The sequence below is a fragment of the Phocoena phocoena genome, chromosome 14, assembly GCF_963924675.1.
Source record: "Phocoena phocoena chromosome 14, mPhoPho1.1, whole genome shotgun sequence".
NCBI classification, from domain to species: Eukaryota; Metazoa; Chordata; class Mammalia; order Artiodactyla; family Phocoenidae; genus Phocoena; species Phocoena phocoena.
In genome coordinates, this window is record NC_089232.1 from 71,403,256 (window position 1) to 71,424,730 (window position 21,475).

Here is a 21,475-nt window from a genome sequence, read left to right on the forward strand (position 1 = left end):
ACTAAGCTGATCTTAGACCATCTTGACCAGCTAGAAACCAAGCTGCAGCTATATCAAATGTCATAGAAACATGTACAGAAGTATGGATCTATAGAGGAAAAATGCTCTATTATCTAAAATCTAACAAATGAAAAAGACTTTTAAGTGATAATATAAGAAGTAGATAATCTGTCCAGCAGCATTTCCTATTTTCACAGCAATGACTCAATCCTGAAAACAGGGATTAGCTAGGATAGTGGGAATAAGAGTTTGACAGCAGTCCTTGTGAAGAATCTGGAGACAAGGGAAGGAAATTTAGATATAATTTTTAGATTCGTTTTCTGAACAGTTCCATTACAGTTTTTTTCCACTTTTTTTCTTGGGTTTGGGAGGTTGGCTGGCAGGAAGAAATTTGAGAGTGTGAGAAATTGTTAGTCATACTCCCTAGCTCATCTACTTGTGCTTAGTTTCTCTCTTGATTAATTGATTGATTAATTGGTTTTCCCCTTCAGCCCTGACCCCCATGGTTTCTCCACACCCCCCTACTAATATGTCTTTGCTATATATAATAAATATATAACTATATAAGATTGTATTTTTTTTTTAATTTTGTTGTTTTTGGCTGTGTTGGGTCTTCATTGCTGCACGCGGGCTTTCTCTAGTTGCGGCGAGCAGGGGCTACTCTTTGTTGCAGTGTGCAGGCTTCTCATTGCCATGACTTCTCTTGTTGCGGAGCACAGGCTGTAGGCGCACGGGCTTCAGTAGTTGCAGCACATGGGCTCAGTAGTTGCAACATGTGGGCCCTAGAGCACGCAGGTTTCAGTGGTTGTGGTGCATGGACTCAGTAGTTGTGACGCACAGGCTCTAGGGTGCACGGCTTCAGTAGTTGTGACCCATGGGCTCAGTAGTTGTGGTGCACGGGCTTAGTTGCTCCGCTGCATGTGGGATCTTCCTGGCCCAAGGCTCAAACCTGTGTCCCCTGCAATGGCAGGCAGATTCTCAACCACTGCGCCACCAGAGAAGTCCCTAAGATTATATTTAAACATATAAGAAATGTGTAATTTTTCTTTAGTTTGTCAGGAACAAGATCTTCTATTACATTTTTATTTTGCATAAGAAAAATTTAGGACATTATGCAAACTCTTTTTCTTTCATGTAAAGGAAAGCAAAACAAGGAAAAGAAAACTTATGGAAAGAAAATCTTAGAAAGGAGGAAGAAGAAAAACAAAAGCGACTCCAAGAAGAAAAAACACAAGAAAAAGTTCAAGAAGTGGAGTGGAAAGCTGAGGAGAAACAAAGTAAGGATAAGGATGAAAATAATTGATTTGATTTTTCTGAAACAGCAACAAAAGTGAAAAGAAAAAAATAGACTCTGATGAGGTTCAAAAAAAGAAGAAAATTAAAATGAATGCTAATCCTTAAGAGTCAGAAAAGACCTTTTCCTAAATTAAACTTGGATGAGAAGTTCGTGGGTTTATTAAAACAAACTGAGGAAAAAAAAAAAAAAAACAGACTGAGGGTAGAAATCTTAAAGCGACACAAAGAAAAGAAGATAGGCCTCACTAACAGTGCATAAACCCTGGCACAGTTTTCATAATTGAAGTAAATAGTTTAAAATATTTTATTCCACCAGTGTAGCTAAACTGTTTATTTTAATGAAGCAACAGTAAAGTTTTAAGTCTTTGCACACTGAAATTTTCTCAGAAGATATACATTGTTTTTGATACACCCCAGAGTGCATTTCTAAAATACTTTAAATATTATTGTATTTCTTCTGAATGCACAAACCTTTGAATCCTTATTAATGATACAGTGTGTTGAAATTTTTCTAAGTTAAAGCATTTATTCTACAAATGAGCAAAGGAAAATATCTATTGTCAAGTACACTTGTGAACTCTTGTACTGTTTTTTTTTTTTTTAGAACCGTACTGATACATCTGTAGTCAACCCTGTTTACTGACTAACCTTCTGTCTGTGACCTCCCTTTTGTGCTCTTCTTCCCTGTGATATTCTGACCTTTGCAGATCAAATTAAGCCTCTTGGAACTTAGTCTCCCTCCACTTGACAATTACCACCCCACCTTCCTTCATCCATGCGCGTGGCACACCCTGCAAGCCATCTCTTTGTTTTACTGACTCCTACTTAAGACGAATATCCTTGTTTGTTTTTATATTGATTCTGTGACTATTGAAAATATTTAAATTCTAACAAGCCTATATTAAATGGATTTTCATGATACTGTTTGATGCCCAGTTTTTTTCTTTTCAAGCTCTTTATTGAGTCATAGCAAAGATGTGTATATATGAAAGAAGCAGATAATGACAATTATCTTCTCTTTAGGTGAGCCAGCCGGTGCTTTGGTAAATTACAGAGCATTATATTGCTTTGAAGCAAGGAACCATGACGAAATGAGTTTTAATTCTGGGGATATAATACAGGTAGGAAACAAAATCTTTTTTTCTCATGAATAAGCTGAATGCAATGTACTATATTACTTTCTATGATAATATTGAGTATACTATTATATAGTGATTTACCATTTTAAAAATATACCTTAAGCATTACCTCATTTGGTTCTTATGACATACCACAGAGCTGCATAGGACAGTTATTATTACTGCCATATTCTAGGTAGGAAGACTTAACACAAGTTGTAACTGTCAGCAGCACACTGCCAATGTGGAGTGCAAGTACATGTCTTTTGATTTCCAAATCCAGTGTTCTTTCCACTCTGCCATACTGCTTTATGTCATAAAAGGTGCTATTTTGTTATTTTAATAAATTACCAATGAAATTTGGGGGAGCTGGTTATTTTCTGGCAACCATTAAAAGAGTTGAAGGAGTTAAGTTCTGTAGCTCTAATCAGATACAGACCCTTGTTCCTTGGAACAGAAAGATTTTTATTGTATAATCACAAATGATGTAAAATGAATGAATAAGAGAAGATGCAGGGAATAGCATTTGACAGAGCTATGTGATTTACTGGAAAGAATACAGGCTTTAGAAGCATACCGACTTCGATTTTAATCCTGGCTTCAGTTTTCTTCTTAGTAAATAAAGGCAGTATTACTTAGAATACCTAGCCAGTGTCTGTTTTCTTTTTTAACCTGCACTGTCACCACTTTGGTGTATTTTATCAGTTAGGTAGCAAATGTTTAATGATACTTGGAATAGGGTTTACCAGAACCATCTATTCAGATGCTCAAGACAATCCCCAGCTACATATTCCTTCTGTTGCCATTGCCACACTGACAGTGCCACAGCTGCTCCTCAGCTGAGGAGCTTGAGTCCATAGTCTTCTGCCCTGCTGTTCCTCCTCTTCTACTTGGTGATGATGAGGTAGTGTCCAAGAGTGAAGCAGTGTAGCCTAGATCTGTTTGGTCAAGAGCTTATATTTTTGGTTATATCTTTTATTTGTTTCAGCAAATACTTGTTGGGAGCTATGATAGGCTAGGGATATAGTGAACAAGACAGTCTCTGCTCTTAGTGAGTTTATGGTTTAATGAGAAAGACACATCCTAAAGAAGTAGAGGAAGAAAGGGTGTAGACTGCTTCCAGCTTTAGAGCAGACGTCTCCCACAGTCAGAGAGCCAGTCTGGTGGTAGTGACAGCGGGAACATAATGTTAGCTGGAGTTTCTTGAGTGCTTGTATTCTCTGCCGAATCTTTGACGTAAAGAATGAGTCATGAGTTACTACCAGCTACCTGATTTGGACAGCTTGGTTGATAATGGTGTTCATTCATTAAGACAGGAAGATTAGAAGGAGGAAATTTAAGTAGGAATTATAATGAGTTCAGTTTGGGATGAGCTTCAGATTTCTAGGCAGCAGTTGGATATCCAGAGCTATCTAGAGGCCAGTTTGGATGTCATCAGTGTGTTGTGATGGTTATTGAAGACGACTGTGGCAGAGCTCATCCAAGGGTGTAATAAAGAAGGGGGAAGATGACTGAGGATGCAATCCCTGAAAAGCACGGACATGGAAGGGATTGTTAGAGGAGGGGGAGCCATAAAAGAATGACCAGAGGTAGGAACAAAACAGAGTTTAGTGTCAGGGACATTTGAGACGAGTGGTCCACATGTAAAATAAGACAGTACTAAAAAAATAACCATTAGATTAACAACAGCACAGTTATTGTTAACCTTGAGGAGAAGAGTATTAGTTGAGTGGAGTGGTGGGGGAAGAAGCCAGATTTCAGTGAGTTGAGGAACAGTTGGAAGGCAGGAAGAGGAGACAATGAATATATGAAACTCTCTGAAGGAGCTTGACTTTTGAAAGAGGGGAGGGAGCAAAGGTGGTAAATAATGAGGAATGTGGGTTGAGGGAAGTTGTTCTTTTTTTTGTTTTCTGTTTTTTAACTTGGCAGAAGCTTGAGCAAGTTTAAATAATAGAAAGGATCTGCAGAGGAAAAGGGTTAATGATACCAGAAAGAGTAAATCACCAATGGAGGGAGGTGTTTTTTCTAATTAAAATGTAATTTACATTGAGTGAAGTACACAACCATAAGTGTACAGCTCAAGTAATTTGTACATGTATATAGATCTTTGAAACCACCACTCAATTCAACATACAGAACACAGAGCACTCAGGAAGGCACCTCATGCCTCACTGTCAGACCTCTCTGTTCTGACCAACGGATGGAGAGGAGGAAGATTCATGATAATCTTGAGGGCTTGGGGTCTATAGCACAGGAAGAGGGAGAGGTGGAAGGGCTAGATACATTTTCCTTCGTGATTGGAGGGCTGGACGAAGGGATGGATGGGATCATAACTTGTGCTGAGGTAGAGGTGAGGTCAAATCTGAGGGCTTCTGTATTGTTGGTAAGACAGGAGGCAACATCTGGTCAACTTAATGAATGAAGGTGGCCGAGGAGGTTTGAGTGAAAGTGAAAAAGATGATAAATTCCACTGAACCATGGCAACATTTTTCATGACAACCTATTTTTCTGTCCTCATCTGTTAATGATATTTTTGAAGTAATAGTTTCCCTAGGCCTGTGAGAATTTATGTAAATTTTTCTTGTTTAACTCTCTGTGTAAATTGACAACTAGAAATCAATTAGAATTATGAACGACAGGTATGAAATTGGTTAAAATTGACCCTTTACAGAGCCAACCTGGTCTAACTCTGAATAATAAATGATTGGGCCTTTTCTTCTTCAGAAGGTTGAAAACATTAGGAAATAGTATTAAAGAAATTTTGCTTTTAAAAGTTTGTAAGAAAAGGAGGAAGTGAGTGTTTGAATGCCAGTACTCATACCTTTCAATGATTCCTTGCCTTTAGACCAAATATTTAAATCAGGTTTAGGTTGCATATTCCTCAGGGTTTATTATGTTCTTGCCTTCATTTTTAGTGCTCTGGATTAGCTATTTTAAACTAGTCTTAACTAGGTCTACAGGATAATATTTTATCAATGGTTCCTTTGTTCTATTTCAGAACACCATTTTATGGTAATTAGATAGTTATGATACTATCTGTAATTAACCAAAGCAGCTTAGATTGAGGGATTTTTTAAATATCTCATTCATGATGTAATAAATAGCCAGACATATGGCATTAAAATGAGAATTATTTACCATAAACACAAATGAAGTTACCTGATAATAAATCCATTTGTTATTAATTAAACTTTGAATCTGTTGTTTATCTAATTTAGAATAGTCTATTCAAGTTAACATTTGTTGAGTTTCTAGCCATGTGCCTACTGGGGATATATAAAAATGAATAAGGAAGGCAAAGTTTAGGAAGAAAAAATAAATATGTATAATTGTACAAAATATAATGTGATATGTTTAGATTAACCATTTAAAGAAATAAAGTGCTATAGGAACCCAGAAGATGAAGCAATAACACAACCAAATAGCATTGGGGACATTTTCCCCAAGGATAGGATGGAGAAAGGGCTCAAAGTATTATGCTTTATACTTGTTTAGAGCTTTACAGTTTACTAAGCACTTTTATAAATATTCTTAATTTAATCCTCAGAATAACCTGGAGGAAGGTAGGGCAGGTATTTTCCCCCCAAATTTATGGATGAACATACTGAGGCTTTAGATGATATTCATTACCTTACAGCAGATTACCAGCCAGGTGGCAAGGCTAAGACTGAAACATGGTTCACTTAACTCCAAAGTCTGTGTTCTTTCCCCTAAACCCGACAAAATTCTGGCAGGAGGAATATCTTGAACAAAAACACTGAGCCTGGTGTGTTTAAAGAATGTCACATAACCACTTACCTAGAATATGGGACAAATATTAGGAGATGAAGCTAGAAAGGTAAGTTGGTACTTGACAAAGAAACCACAATTTCAGAGGCCTTGAATTCTACACTAAGAAGTTTGAACTTTGAAGAGCTTAAAACTAGAGAGATGGGATCTTCTAGGATAAAAATCGTAATGGATCTGCAGTGACTCAGCATAGAATAAAAGACATCAAGATTGGAAATGGAGAAGTAAGATTTAATTCGCAGAAGACATGATTGTGTAGAAAATCCCATAGAATCTTAAAAAAAAGCTACTAGAAGTAATAAGTGAGTTTAGCAAAGTTGCAGGAAACAAGATCAATATACAGAAATTAGTTGTATTTCTACATACAAGCAATGGATATTCAGAAATTGAAATTAAAAATAACATTTACAGTAACATACAAAATATGAAATGCTTAGATATAAAACTGACAAAAGATGTACAGGACCTGTTTATTGAAAATTACAAAGTGTTGAGAAAAATGGAAGACCTAAATAAATGGAAAGCTATACCATGTTTATGGATTGGAAGACTCTATATTAATAAGAAAGCAGTTCTCAAATTTTTCTATAGATTCAAGGCAGTTGCAGTCAAACTCCCACCAGGCTTTTTTTTTTTTTTTTTTAAGAATATAAGCTAGGGGGCTTCCCTGGTGGCGCAGTGGTTGAGGGTCCGCCTGCCGATGCAGGGGACGCAGGTTCGTGCCCCGGTCCGGGAGGATCCCACATGCCGCGGAGCGGCTGGGCCCATGAGCCATGGCCGCTGAGACTGCGCGTCCGGAGCCTGTGCTCCGCAACGGGAGAGGCCACAACAGTGAGAGGCCCGCGTACCGCAAAAAAAAAAAAAAAAAAAAAAGAATATAAGCTATGCAGTTTAATTGTATACATTGGTGTTAAGATTTTTGGTCTTATTACTTGCATATGTGATCTGTTTAACACTCTTTAAAACAGAAAATCATTGAGTAGCAATCAGATTTCAAAAAGTCTTCCAAGTACAGCCAGACAGTTGTCTATGTGATATGCTACATATGACAGCATAGAATGTACAATTATATTAGCACAGACTTCTTTTCCAAGGGGTATTTTCACACGTCTAATAGGTCTCGTGCACAAGATAACAGAAACAGCAATATAGGCGTCTCTCAATCACATTAAGTTCATCAGACATATTAAAAGGGTAGCCCTTTTTAATAGAGAATTTTATACATATTATATATTTTTTTTAACATTTTTTTTCTAAATTATCTCTGTTTTAGATAAATACAGAGCTTAGGAAATAATACTTAAATGAGAACAGTTTGGGCAAATCCTCAGGCTCTATCCTACAACTGTTCCATTCAGGAAGATCTCAGTACTTCTTTTCCACTTTTTTGTAAAAATTTACAAGCTGATTCATAACCAAACCACTTTGGAAAAAGAAGAACAAAGTTGGAGATCTTATGCTACCTGATTATAAGGCTTATTATAGAAGTTATAGCAGTAAGAATGGTGTAGTATTAGTATCTAGATTGGAAAATAGACAAGTGGAACAGAATAACTGGATCTACAACTGCATATTTATATAACTGATTTTTTATAAAGGTGCAAAGGCAACTCAGTGGAGAAAGGATACTCTTTTTTTTATATATAAATTTATTTATTTATTTATGGCTGCATTGGGTCTTTCTTGCTGCACAGACTTTCTCTAGTTGCGGCGAGCGAGGGCTACTCTTTGTTGAGGTGTGCAGGCTTCTCATTGCGGTGGCTTCTCTTGTTGCGGAACACGGGCTCTAGGGCGCACGGGCTTCAGTAGTTGTGGCTCGTAGGCTCTAGAGCGCAGACTCAGCAGTTGTGGTGCCTAGGCTTTGTTGCTCTGCGGCATGTGAGATCTTCCTGGACCAGAGCTCGAACCCATGTCCCCTGCATTGGCAGGCGGATTCTTACCCACTGCACCACCAGGGAAATCCTAGTCTTTTCTAAAAAGCAAATGACATTGGAACATTTGGATATCCATATGCACAAAAATGAATTTTGATTTATTCCTTACAACATATATGAAAGTTAACTCAAAATAGATCAGAGGTAAATCCTGAAATGTAAAACCTAGAACTGTAGAACTTCTAGAAAAAGACATTGGAGAAAATCCTTACAGCTTTGGGCTGCTCAAGGGTTTCTTAGACTGTTAGATACAACATAGTACAAGGTTTCTTTTTAATAGAGAAGGTTCTATAATTGATTGTGATAATGGTTGCATAAGTGAATATACTAAAATCCATTGATTTGTGTACTTTAAATGGGAGGATTGTATGGTGAATTATATCTCAATAAAGTCATTATTATCAGTAAAATAAGTTAAGCATGCATCTACCATATGAGCCAGCTCTGTCACTCCTAGATCTTTACTCGAGAGAATTGAAAGCATATGTCCAAGCATACAAAGACAAATGTTTATAGCAGCTTTATTTGTAATAGCCAGAAACTGGAAACAATTCAATCTTCCATCAGTAGGTAAACAGACAAATTGTGGTACATCATACAATGTAATATTACTCAACAATAAAATGAAATGAACTATTCACATTCACTACAACATGGATGGATCTCAAAAATAATAATAAATAATAGGCCGAGTAAAAGTCAGACCCCCCAGAAAGGGATGTATATTGTGTGATTTTATTTATATAAAGTTCTAGAGCATGCAGACTAATTTATAATGACAAAAAGCAGACCAGTGTCTTCCTGGAGATGGGGTGTGGGTCAAGTGGAGGAGTGGGAGGGAGTGCTTTCAGTAGAGCAAAAGGAGACATTTTGGGTTGATAGATATGTTTATTACCTTGGTTGTGTGATTTTTCACAACTGTATACGTATGTCAAAACTTATCACATTTAATACCTTAAATGTGAAATTTATAATATACTAATTATACCTCAAAAAAAGTGTTTTTAAAAATCTTAATGGATATGGAATCACCATACAAATTCTACACTGTCAAATCTATTTTAGAAAGGTTATCTAAAAAGTGTAGAAAATGGAGTGGAGAACAGAGACATAGTTGGCATATTTATTCAATGAATTAAGCAAATATGTATTATGCTGGGCAATGGGTATCAATTAAAAGGCTCACAGACAAATGGAAGAGATACATGTAAATAAAGAATCACACAGTATGATAATGCATGCTATCTCATGACAGTATGTATGAGATAACTCTGACCTAGTTTGGGGGCAGTTAACAGAATCTTGAAGGATGAGTAAAGATTACAGTAATCTAGGTGTGAAATGAAAAAGGCCTGAAGTAAGTTAGGAGGGTAGGGTTGAAAAAAAAAAATTCGAAAGAGCTTTTAGAAGCAAAATCAACACAGTTTGGATATGGAAGTGTAAGAGAGGTAAGAGCCAAAGATTTTTTTTTTTTTACATCTTTATTGGAGTATAATTGCTTTACAATGGTGTGTTAGTTTCTGCTTTTATAACAAAGTGAATCAGTTATATATATGTCCCCATATCTCTTCCCTCTTGCATCTCCCTCCCTCCCACCCTCCCTATCCAAAGATTTTTTTATTTAGAATGACTAAGTCTGTGATGGTAAGAATAACAGAAATACAGGAATTTAGGAGAAGGAGTAGACTGGGGAAGAAAACAAGTTCAATCTTAGACTTGAGTTGGAAGTTCTTGTGGATCATCCAGTTGAAGGTATCTGGGAAGTAGTTGAAAGTACAGGCTTATCCCATTAGAAAAAAGAAGTCAGTTCTGCAAATATATCGTATAAAGAACTGATCACTATAGAAGTGAGTGGGCCTCTTCCAGAAGAGTATAGTATGAAGTAAGAGAGCCAGTGATAAAACTTGAGGTATCATCAGTGTTTAAAGGACAAAGGACCAAAAAGCAGAAGAAGGGGTGCTGTGAGGACAGAGGATGCCATCCAGACTATAGGAGGGAAATGTCTGGGAGAAGAAATGAAACTATAAATCTCCTCTGTGTTTTACCAGCTGGAAAATAGTATTCAGAAAAAGTTTTCTGTTTCTCCTAGAGAGTTCAAAAAGACTCTGATAGGAATGTAAACTATTTTTATGTATTAACTTGGATAAAATTAAAAATTTAAATTTAAAAAGGCACCTTGTCCATCATTAGAGATAATAATCTACTGTAGAAAGTGCTTTAGCTGTTTAGTTAGACGGACTTAATTCTGAAAATTAGGTTGCTGGACAGTGGTCTGCATCTCTTTCCTTTGTAAATAAGTGGCTTTCTAACCACTGTTAACCCTACTTTTTGTTTCCATAGGTTGATGAAAAAACCATAGGAGAACCTGGTTGGCTTTATGGTAGTTTTCAAGGAAATTTTGGCTGGTTTCCATGCAACTATGTAGAAAAAATAACGTCTGAAAAATCTGTGTCGCCTAAGAAGGCCTTACTTCCTCCTACAGTGTCTTTATCTGCTACCTCAACTTCTGAGTAAGTTTTTAGCTAATAATGGAGTTTACACGTCTCTGCAAATGTGTGAACACCTAATATGTATTTGTGTCAACCTGCTACTTAATCATATTGTAATCTACCCTGGACTCTCTAAGAGTACCTTTTGTTCCAAATTTAATGCTGAAGTTTAGTAAATAAAAACATGGGTCAGTAGTTCATAAATTTTGTTTTTTGCCCAGGTTGTGTTTCAACACAATGTATATTATATACAAATAGATAAATTGGTAGTACTTCATTAGATTCTGAACAATTAAGTATACTTTTGTCATATTGTTATATTTATAGATCACTTTCTTCAAATCAACCAGCATCAGTGACTGATTATCAAAACATATCGTTTTCAAGCCTAACTGTTAACACATCATGGCAGAAAAAATCAGCTTTTACTCGCACTGTGTCCCCTGTATCTACATCACCTATTCACGGACAGGTATGTATCTTTAATTTTCTTGTGTTTTATTCTTTGACATTGCTCCTCGTTCACATAAAATAGAATGAAGATTTTTGTACAAGGCCATCATTTACTCATCTAACCAAAGTTTGTATCATTTAGTTTCTTTTCTTACCATTCATATGTGATACGAGGTTGAAGAAATTATTAGAGGTTTCCCAACAATTTATTCTCATAGTAGCAAGTTGCTACCAGCTAAGGTTTCTGAGCTCAAAATATCATTTTTACAAATCTGATTATAGTCTTAATTTGTAGTTATTGTAAGAAGAGCTTGGGCTTGGGGTTTTTTTGTTTGTGTTTTCCTTAAGTACGTCATTTGTGTGAGAACTGTGTTATATATATGTTTAGCCTCTCGTTTAGATGTAACCGAGATGCCAGCATTGTTACATTAACATTATTAAAAAGAAATTGCAGACTTCGTCAGAATAGAGTCCTTCACTCAAAAAATGTTTATTGTGTGACCACAGGTTCCAGGCATTTATTATGTGCTAGAAATTTAATGGAAAAAAAAAAAACCTCTGCCATTAAGAAGTCAATTTAATGAAGACAAACATATAAATAAATAACTGTATGAGAAGTGTTGTAATAAAGATATTTTATGAAATCTTGAGGGGTATAGGAGAGAGCATTTCAATTCAATCTGTGGGAATTGGAGCAGGCTTCACAATAGGTAAGGCATTTCAGTCGAACCTTCAAAAATGAGCAAGCTTTCACCAGACAAAGAAGGAAAGTTATTCCTGTGAAAGAACAATTTGGGAAAAGTCACTGAGGCATGTTAACAAGAGGAGTTTATAGGAAGCAAATATTGTTTATAGTGTGGCTAGAGTACAGGATTCATGAAGAAATGGTTAAGTGAAGTTGGAGAGAGAGGTTGAGGTTTATTTGTGAAGCATTTAATACCATGCTAAGCAACTGGCAGTGGAAAGCCCATGAAGGTTTTTAAGAGGAGAGTTGAAGTGTATATTTTAGAAGGATAACTGGCAGTAGTGTAGAGGCCAGATTAGTGGAAGGAAGCAAAGGGAGGAGACCAAGAAAGGGAGGATATTACAATAGCTAAGTAACAGATGATGTGAACCAGTAATGAAAATATATAGAAGAGGAGATGGACTTAAAAGAGTGTTAGGAATCAACATAAAATTGGCAATTCATTGAATGTGAAGAGTGAGGAAGAAGTTGGAGTTAAACATACCTCTTCAGGGTCTTTAGCTTGAGTAACTGAGAGGATGGCAGTACCAGAGGAGTGGGTTTTGTGGGTTCTAAAAGTGATTACATTTCAGACGTGCAACTTAGGTATTTGTAGGAGGGACAGCCTGCTGGGAAGGCCCAGCAGGCAGCTTGATTTACAAGTCTGGAGCTCAAAAGATAAAGTTATAATTAAGATACAGATTTGAGAAATCATAGGCATAAATAAGATTAGGGAAATCATGTAAAACACGAAGGGAAGGAGACTGGACTAAAGAGGAGCCATCCCATCAATCACCAGAGAGTGAACTTCACGAACTGCAGGGGTTTTAGTGATGTCAGCACTGTTCAGAGATCAGAGAAGGTAAGGGTTTGCAAGAAGCTTTTGGCTCTGATGTTATCAATGATCTTATCAAGAGATTCAGTATTGTGATGGTTACAGAAGCTAAATTAGAATGGACTGAGGGGTGAAATTGGAAAGCAAGTTTAAGACTGTTCTTTCTTTAAGGAAGTTAGAAGTAGAAGTAAGGGAACTTCCCTGGTGGTCCAGTGGTTAAGACTCCACACTCCCAATGCAGAGGGCCCAGGTTCAATCCCTGGTCAGGGAACTAGATCCCAAGTGCCACAACCTAAGATCCCACATGCAGCAACTAAGATCCCAGTATAGCCAAATAAATAAAAAAATATTTTTTAAGAATTAAAGAAGTAGAAGTAAATAGAGAAGTGGAAAGTTAAAGATTCAAGAGAGAATTCACAGTGTTACAAAATATTGTTAGAAGGTGGGAGGACATGATAGAAAGTTTAGAGCACAGGTAAAGAGGCTAGCCCTATCAACAAAATGAAAACACTCCTTCCTCTGAGAGAAGAAGGAAAGAAAGAAGGATAAATAAGAATACGAAGACGTTATGAAACAGAAAACAGAAAAGTGGAGGGAGGCCCATCACAACTGCATCTCCATTCCTAGTGGAATAAACAGAATCCACTGCAGTGAGGAGACTTTGGAAACTGGAGGAGAGAGAGGGTTCCCCTTTTCATTTGTTCTGTAATACATACTTGATGGATCTATGAGTACACTTCTTGCATACCCAGGGTTTACCTTCCATACCTGTGATACTTAGTGCCAAGATGTTTCCTTGAATGGTAGCTGTTGGGTCTTTAACTTCACAGAAGGCTATTCAGGTGGTTGTCTGTCATATATAATTTTAAGTTGGTTAGTAGATTAAGTCACCATTGATATTAAGTCACCACCACACCAAACTGGTCTGCTGTTTGAACAGTAAGTATGTTATATACTAGAAAACAAAAATCATGGTTACCATTGTGTTTTTTGTTTGTTTGTTTTTAATTTTGTGGTTTTGATTTCACAGGGACAGGTTGTAGAAAACCTAAAAGCACAGGCCCTTTGTTCCTGGACTGCAAAGAAAGATAACCACTTGAACTTCTCAAAACATGATATCATTACTGTCTTGGAGCAGCAAGAAAATTGGTGGTTTGGGGAGGTGCATGGAGGAAGAGGATGGTTTCCAAAATCTTACGTCAAAATCATCCCTGGGAGTGAAGTCAGGCGGGAAGAGTAAGCATTTTTTTTTTTTTTTTTTTTTTGGCGGTACACGGGCCTCTCACTGCTGTGGCCTCTCCCGTTGCGGAGCAACAGGCTCCAGACGCGCGGGCTCAGCGGCCATGGCTCACGGGCCCAGCCGCGCCGCGGCATGTGGGATCCTCCCGGACCGGGGCACGAACCCGTGTCCCCTGCATCGGCAGGCGGACTCTCAACCACTGCGCCACCAGGGAAGCCCAAGAGTAAGCATTTTTGTGTGTTTACATGAGGCGTGGATGTTGGTATTTTCACTGATGAGTCAGCCACAGTACAGTTGGCTGTGCAGGAAAATTAAAAGTTTACGCTTGAGTTTGATATCAGAAGGGTGATTCCTAGAGTGAAAAAAATCATACCTCAGATGATTTGTTCCAATTTTTGAACATCTTTTATTCTAGTTATTTCAGATTCCTAAAGTTTTCAAAGTGCTTAAGATTTTAGATCTGTTGCTTTCTTTGTACTAACATCAGGTCAGTTAGAGAAGTTATTTTTCATTTCCTTTGGAGGTTTCTCCCTTATTATTTACTGTAAATTGTCAATATTTAGACAAATCAATACCAAGGGCCTCACCTTTGCCAGAGTGAGGCGTTCCCATCTCTGGGCCTCCAGAGTTCCCTGAACATCACGTTTCTTACGGCTCATGACACACTGTGTTGTAGTTATTTACTTTCTTACCTATATCCCTTATCAGGTCATAAACTCCAGGAGGGTGGGATTCACATCTTTTTTGTTCATTTTTCAGTTTTTCCATACCTAGTGTGATCTTAATGCGTAGTAGCTACTCAATCATATTTACTTAGTAAATGAGGAGAGAAGCGAATGAAAGGACAATCAAATGAATGAACTTTTGCATGAACAAAAAACAAAACCAGATAAGGTCTCTGGCCTTTGTTTCCCAGTCTGTAAGGGAGTCAGGTCATCAGACATCTTTAATACAAACAAATAAGTACTCTAATATAGCTGTGGGTAATTATCATTTGTGTTTTATATGGAAATTGATCTAAATAGAAAAGCAAAATGATTTATTGAAAAGGAACGGGGTCTTTGGAAATCAAGAGCCTTGAGTTCTGATTCTGCTATTTTTGCCAGACTGTATGGGGTAACCTGCTTGGTCTCTAGTTTTTTAATTGGTTGAATGAAAATAATAAACTAAAAAATCTTTAAAAATCCTTTCAGTGCTAAGGTTCTATACATCAATTTTCAGTTCAAATGCAGAAATTTACTTTTCAGACTGACATGGAATTTTAGATTTAGAGTGTGTAATAACAGGAACAACAATAATACATAGCTGATGTGTATGCTGGCACTGTGCTAGACCCTTTATAGTAATTATCTTATTTAAACTCCATGACATTTTACAGAGAAGGAAAACTTAAACACAAAGGGATTAAGTTTAAATGCCTTAAAGGGCATTTCTTCTAACTTTTCATTCAATTACTGATCTTTTCTAACAGATAAGGCATGCAACTCGAAATGCTGCGGTAATGGAGAATTCGTCAAGGCAGTCCATTCAGTGTGCCCATGAGCTGTAGTAAGGGTCCCCTCTGTTAACCTACAAACTGCTTCACTATACAATTTACCCACAGGTCCTGGGGAGCCCTGGTGTATTCTACAGATGTCTAGTTCTTAAAATGCCACAGTTTTCCAGATTTTTGAAAACAGTTTCCTGGGTTAAGTTGGAAATAAAAGCTATGTATGTTCCAAAATGTAAAAATAAAGTCCCGTTATTTTTACATATTTTTAAATGTACTGTGCTCTAAACAAGTAGTAAAATTTATATACTGCCCTTATTTTTCTCTAAACCAAGTCAAGTCCCATGTGTGCTTTACCAAATAACTGCCCATTTACCAATGCCTCATGTCTTTTAAGTTACTTTAGAAAGGCAAAATATCTCACATTTGAAAAATTATTTATAAATCATATTGAAATTACCTCAATAGATTTAAAAAATTAAGTCGTTTGTTAGTAGGCAGTTCTTAATCCACTAGGATTTTGCATATGAGGGTATTTCTAGCCTGTGTACTGAGACAATATTTCAATTAATTTTAGCCCTTAAAAAGAATGCACTGCTAAAACCTGTTTTCATCAAATCACCTTTTTTATTTACTTGTTGATGTCTTTTTTTGTTATTTTATTATTTTTTTTAATCTGTTTGTGTGTATATTTGGCAGACCAGAAGCTTTGTATGCAGCTGTAAACAAGAAACCTACCTCTGCAGCCTGTACAGTGGGAGAAGGTGAGCTTTTGGCGATTTATAAATTAGATGGAAGTCAAATTAGCTACTGACTTCCCACAGTTGTTACTCTCCTTACTTCTGTGTCTTCAGTATTAAAGTGAGGTTAGGAAAACCTGCTCCCGCTCTATTTCACATGAATATTGAGGATATAGAAAATATATAGCTGAAAATACTTGACGCTTTTAGAAAATCAGTACAATAAAAATTCAGCATAGACTGCCTCAATAAATAAGATCATAGATAAGTGTTGCAGTGAGATAGCATGAAGTTTTTTGTTTTCCTTTTACTATATATCTAGATTATAGATGTTTAGAATATAAGGAAATTTCAGTACATTTAGTTGTTTATGAATTGCACTTGTTTGTTTGTTTGTTTTTGGCCTTACTGCGCGGCTTGTGGGATTTTTAGTTCCCTGACCAGGGATTGAACCTGGGCCCTCAGCAGTGAGAGTGTGGAGTCCTAACCACTGGACCGCCAGGGAATTCCCTGAATTGCATTTTCTTTTTTTTTTTTTTTGCGGTACGCGGGCCTCTCACCGTTGTGGCCTCTCCCATTGTGAAGCGCAGGCTCCGGACGCACAGGCCCAGCGGCCATGGCTCATGGGCCCAGCCACTCCGCCGCATGCGGGACCCTCCTGGACCGGGGCACAAACCCACATCCCCCCCATTGGCAGGTGGACTCCCAACCACGGCGCCACCAGGGAAGCCCCCTGAATTGCATTTTAATTACAGTGTACCATGTAAATCATTAAGTAGGATTTGAAATCAAGATACACTTTAATCATAAATATTACAAAGAATTTTTTTATTGCCCTTTGGGTTGTTTGAGTATCTTAATTTTGATATTGTGCTGAAAAATGTCCACCCTTATTTCAGACAATATTTTTATTTAATAGTTGTATAGGTTTATAAATGAATTATATATTCACTGTAAAATTAGTTGAACAGTTTAAGTACATTTTGTTTATATTGCTCAAGAAAATCAGCTTAATGGTAAATTAAACAGTTTATTCAGTATCTACTACATTAGAGATTGTATGCTAGAGCCTGAAATATACACGGATGAATAAAATACAGTTTCCCAAGTGCTCACAGTAAAATGGGAAGGCTAGGCATATAATTGTAACAAATTATATAATGAATGAACAAAAACATAATTTTGAGTAGGACCTGTGAATCCACAGAGGTGACCATGTTGAATCATCTTAAACAATGAGTAGGTTCTTGCTTAGTGATGAAGAGAAAGCTTGGTGGACAGAGGGAAAGGTATGAGCCAAGGCTCAGCTGTGAAAGGTTAGGGAACTCAAGTCACCAGCAAGGCTGCAACCAGAGGTTTACTGTGGAATAACTGCAGTGGAATGATCCTAGGAAAGTGGTGAGGAGCATTTTGGAAAGGACCTGGCTTGTTGCAACATACCTTAACCTTGTAAGCATTTTTCATCTTTTGAAGTCAGCTAAATTGAATAATATGGGAATGTGGATAGTAAATAGTTTCCGGATACTGGTTCTGGCCATCTCCAGTTTATGATCTACAGAGCAAATTTCATGTCAGCAAATACAAATAGTACTAGAAGAAAGAAAAAGAGACTTCTAAAACCTTGTCATTGACTGTTTCTTCTAAGTACTAGTAATCATCTGAACAAAAAAACAAAGCCAGTATAAAAACTTAGACATTTCCCATAAGGTTATTCATGAACAAATATTTATTGAGCATCTATTCTGTGCCAAGCACTGTGCTAGGAGCTGGGCCGTTGTGATGGAAATTGGCCTCTAGTACTGATGTCAGCTGAATAGTGGGCATTTCCATAACTGTATGTAAAAGAATTAAAGAGAAAAGAATTTAGCAGATTAAACTATATGTAAGAAGGTTAAAAAAAACTTTTCATGTCTTGACTATCTGTAAAGATACTGATCTATTTGTAGTTTTGGGGTTATTCTCTGTGACATGATGTATTAAATAATTACTTCATTCCGTTTTCTACCTTAACATCTCTTTACATTAAGTTTCCTTAAATCACAAGGGCTTTTACAGCAAAATTACTCAAGATCTTGGAGATCAACAGTTTGTTTTTTTTTTTTACTTCTGTAATCTTGCAACCAAAACTAGTTTCTTTTTGCTTTGTTTCCTACAGAGTATATTGCACTTTATCCGTATTCAAGTGCAGAACCTGGAGATTTGACTTTCACTGAAGGTGAAGAAATATTGGTGACCCAGAAAGATGGAGAATGGTGGACAGGAAGTATCAGAGATAGAACTGGAATTTTTCCATCAAATTACGTCAAACCAAAAGATCACGAGGTAGAGTTATTTTGATATAGAAACAGAAGCATTCCTTTCCTGTTGATCAGGGTTCATATTTAAAACAGATGCATGTATATGGTTTTGGTCAGGCTGCTTTGGTTACAAGGAAGCCACTTAAGGTAGCTTCAGTAAAATGTAGTTTATTATAGGGATCCTGTTAGAGAGATAAGGGCAAAACTATTTCTATGAAATTCCAAGGACAAGAGCCATAGATAGGGCTGGGCCGCATGATAACTGAAGTTAGGGAATGGTCTGGATTCAGGGAGGCTTACAAGGGACTGCCTTGAAGAAGTCTAAATCTTTAAGGCTCTGACATTAATGTGACCCAGCTCACACTCTGAGTTCCTGGTGCATTTCATCCCACCACTAGTATGATATAGTGTAGCAGTTCTCAGACTTTTTGGTTTCAGGAACTTTTTACATTCTTAAAAATTATTAGGGACTCCAACATTTCTGAAAATATATGGATTATATCTAGCAATACTTTCCATATTAGAAATTAAAACAGAAATTTAAAAAATATTTATTAATTCATTTTGAAATAACAAAATTAAACCCATTATATGATGACATAAATGACTTGCTTTTTTAAATTTTATTTTATTTTATTTTTTTCTGTTTTTTTAAAATTTATATTCTCTTGCACATAAAAGTCATAAGCACATATGTATAAATATATATTTTTTCCTCATTTTAAGAACCTATCCCACTTTATTTTATTTTTTATTTATTTTTTTGTATGTGTCCAATGAACGTTTATTATTACTATTATTATCATTACTGTTAGCACTACTTCTCCCCTTTTAGGAATACAGGGAGAGAGGAAGTGTGCATGTAGGTAGAATTTTTCTCCACCTATACTTCCGACGGACAATTTGAGATTTAGAAGCTTCTGGAGCAGTAGTTCTTAAACTTTTCTAACTCAGAGAGGCTGGTGAAAATTACAGCCTCTCCTTGAATAAATTCACCTACACATAAAATATTGTACACAGTTTTGCAAGTAGGATAAGGACCCTTAGAAGGGATAAGCCCTTTTAGCATAAACTCTAGACTTCCCAGGATGGTGGGACAAAGAGCCAGATGCAGTTCTATAGACAGTGTTTACAAGCACTACATTACGTGTGGAGAGAGAACACAGACACATTTAAGAGAGACTTTAAAATAGCCACTAAATTCATGTAGCCAACATTCAACAGAGTAATAATTAACATGTGTCCAAGCCCCTGTTGAACATTCTGGAAAATGCAAAGATCTATAAGACTCTAGACGTCAGGGTCTCAGATTCTTGTGGTGGAGAAGTACTAGACCAGAGTCATGTTTAAGGTCCAGGGGCATGGAGCCAGGAACCAGCTTGCTGGAAGTGGCGACTGAGTGGCTACACTCATTACTGTAAAGCTAATGATGAATTAAAAACATTTACTGAGCTGCTGCAGTCGATAAAAGCCCCAATTAAGGGACTTAACCGCGTAATGGTGGGGAAGCATTCCTGAAAAGGTTTAATGATCTCAGATCCTGACATAGCCGGGAAGTCATTAGTCATTAATGCCACATCTAGATCTTGATTATGAAGTTCTCTGTAAGAAAACACTTGGCATATAATGGCACACAAGATTATACCTGATTTGTTACAGAGAGCAAGATATACCTTTTCAAACGTAGTTTTAAATCTCTATGTGTTCAGGTAAGAAAAGTGGCCAATTATGAGCAGAAACTGCCTAGTGAAAATCCATAGCATGATCGCATGCCAATTAGATAAGCAATACCACTCAATAATAGTAATAATAATGGAAATACAAAATGGAACATGGTATTGTACTAATTAATAAGACTGTGACTGTGCCTATAAAGTACTTCGATTGATTCCCAGTGTAATGTGTGGAAACTCCTTTAACATAAAGCTGCATTGAATCTAGAGAAAATTAAGCAGGTAGAGTCTCTGCCTTCTTAAGTATTCATGCACTTACTCGTTCATTCAACAGCTGTTCACTGAGAGCATCTGTGTAAGGCTTGGTCGGGGGCTCTGGGAAACAGGTGAACAAAGCAGTCAAGGTACTCATGAAAGGTACAGTCCAAATAAATGATGATCGACTGTGATAAGTACAGTGAAGGAACAAACATGGTGCAGGTAACAACAGACGGAAGATCTTTTAAGATGAGGTGGTCAAGGGAAGGCCTCTGAGGAGCTGGTTCAGCAAAGACCTGAACTGTAAGGAGGCCAGTCTTGAAAAGGCAAAGCAGGGGAAGAAAGGAGGGGTGGAACTTCTTGGCTATTTAGCATCTGAATTCCTTTCCTGAATTCCTTCCCACGGTGTGAGTCTTGGTAAGGGGCAGGCTTCTCCAAAGCCCACCTACTCACTTTCCTAGCCTTCCTTGCAGTTAGAGTTTGGGAACATGACCCAGGCTTGGTCAGAGTCATCTGTCCAAGGCAGTGAATCAGGAACTAGTGATACCAAAAAGCAGAGCTGAGAATTTCTTCTAGGTGGCAATGAGTGTGGTAGCAACATTCAGTTTTCGGAGCAGTGATTCCAGGATATCCTTGTCTAAGGGAGCATTGCGTTCAGAGGCAAAGGCAACAGAGCCCTCTTCAGGCTGGTTCTGGGTGTGATTCTGCATGAAGTTCTGTCTCTCCAGCTTTGCTTTGTCTCTTCCTAATCTCCAGACCTCGTATTGCAGCCTTCCTGGAAGTTCTGTGAGCCACCCAATACACTCCATTTCCCTTAGGCTTAAATCAGCCAGTCGGTTTCTGATGATTCCATCTAAAAATCCTGATAGACTGGAGTACATTGCAGGTAGATGCATATGCAGTAGCCCTAAGGTAGGAGGAGAGGGAGAGAGAGCTTGGAGGAACTGAGAAAAACCCAGAGTGGCAGCATCAGTGAAAAAGGTGGCAAGTGAATAAGATGGCTGCAGCCGGCGAGCCAGGCAAGAGGCAGAGCAAGCAGGTGTGCGTAGCAGAAGCCAGAAATGTGCTGGGCCGAGCCTTTTCTCAGGGACACTCAACTAGCTCCCGTGTCCTGATGGGATGTGTCTCTACTGGTCTCTG

The 21,475-nt window shown here is 37.4% G+C and overlaps 1 protein-coding gene across 3 annotated transcripts in view; it reads left to right on the forward strand.

Annotated features, from left to right (window-relative positions):
- Positions 1-21,475, forward strand: part of ITSN2 (intersectin 2) — a 160,345-nt gene that overhangs the window by 85,246 nt on the left and 53,624 nt on the right. For 2 of the 3 annotated variants that reach the window (XM_065890742.1, XM_065890743.1), the window contains 7 exons: positions 1,141-1,277; positions 2,320-2,417; positions 10,478-10,647; positions 10,954-11,098; positions 13,669-13,874; positions 16,067-16,131; positions 18,263-18,429. In XM_065890742.1, the coding sequence (XP_065746814.1) occupies positions 1,141-1,277; positions 2,320-2,417; positions 10,478-10,647; positions 10,954-11,098; positions 13,669-13,874; positions 16,067-16,131; positions 18,263-18,429 (988 nt within the window). Of the gene's footprint in view, positions 1-1,140; positions 1,299-1,463; positions 1,499-2,319; positions 2,418-10,477; positions 10,648-10,953; positions 11,099-13,668; positions 13,875-16,066; positions 16,132-18,262; positions 18,430-21,475 lie in introns of all 3 variants that reach the window. The other variant, XM_065890741.1, reaches the window with a different exon arrangement.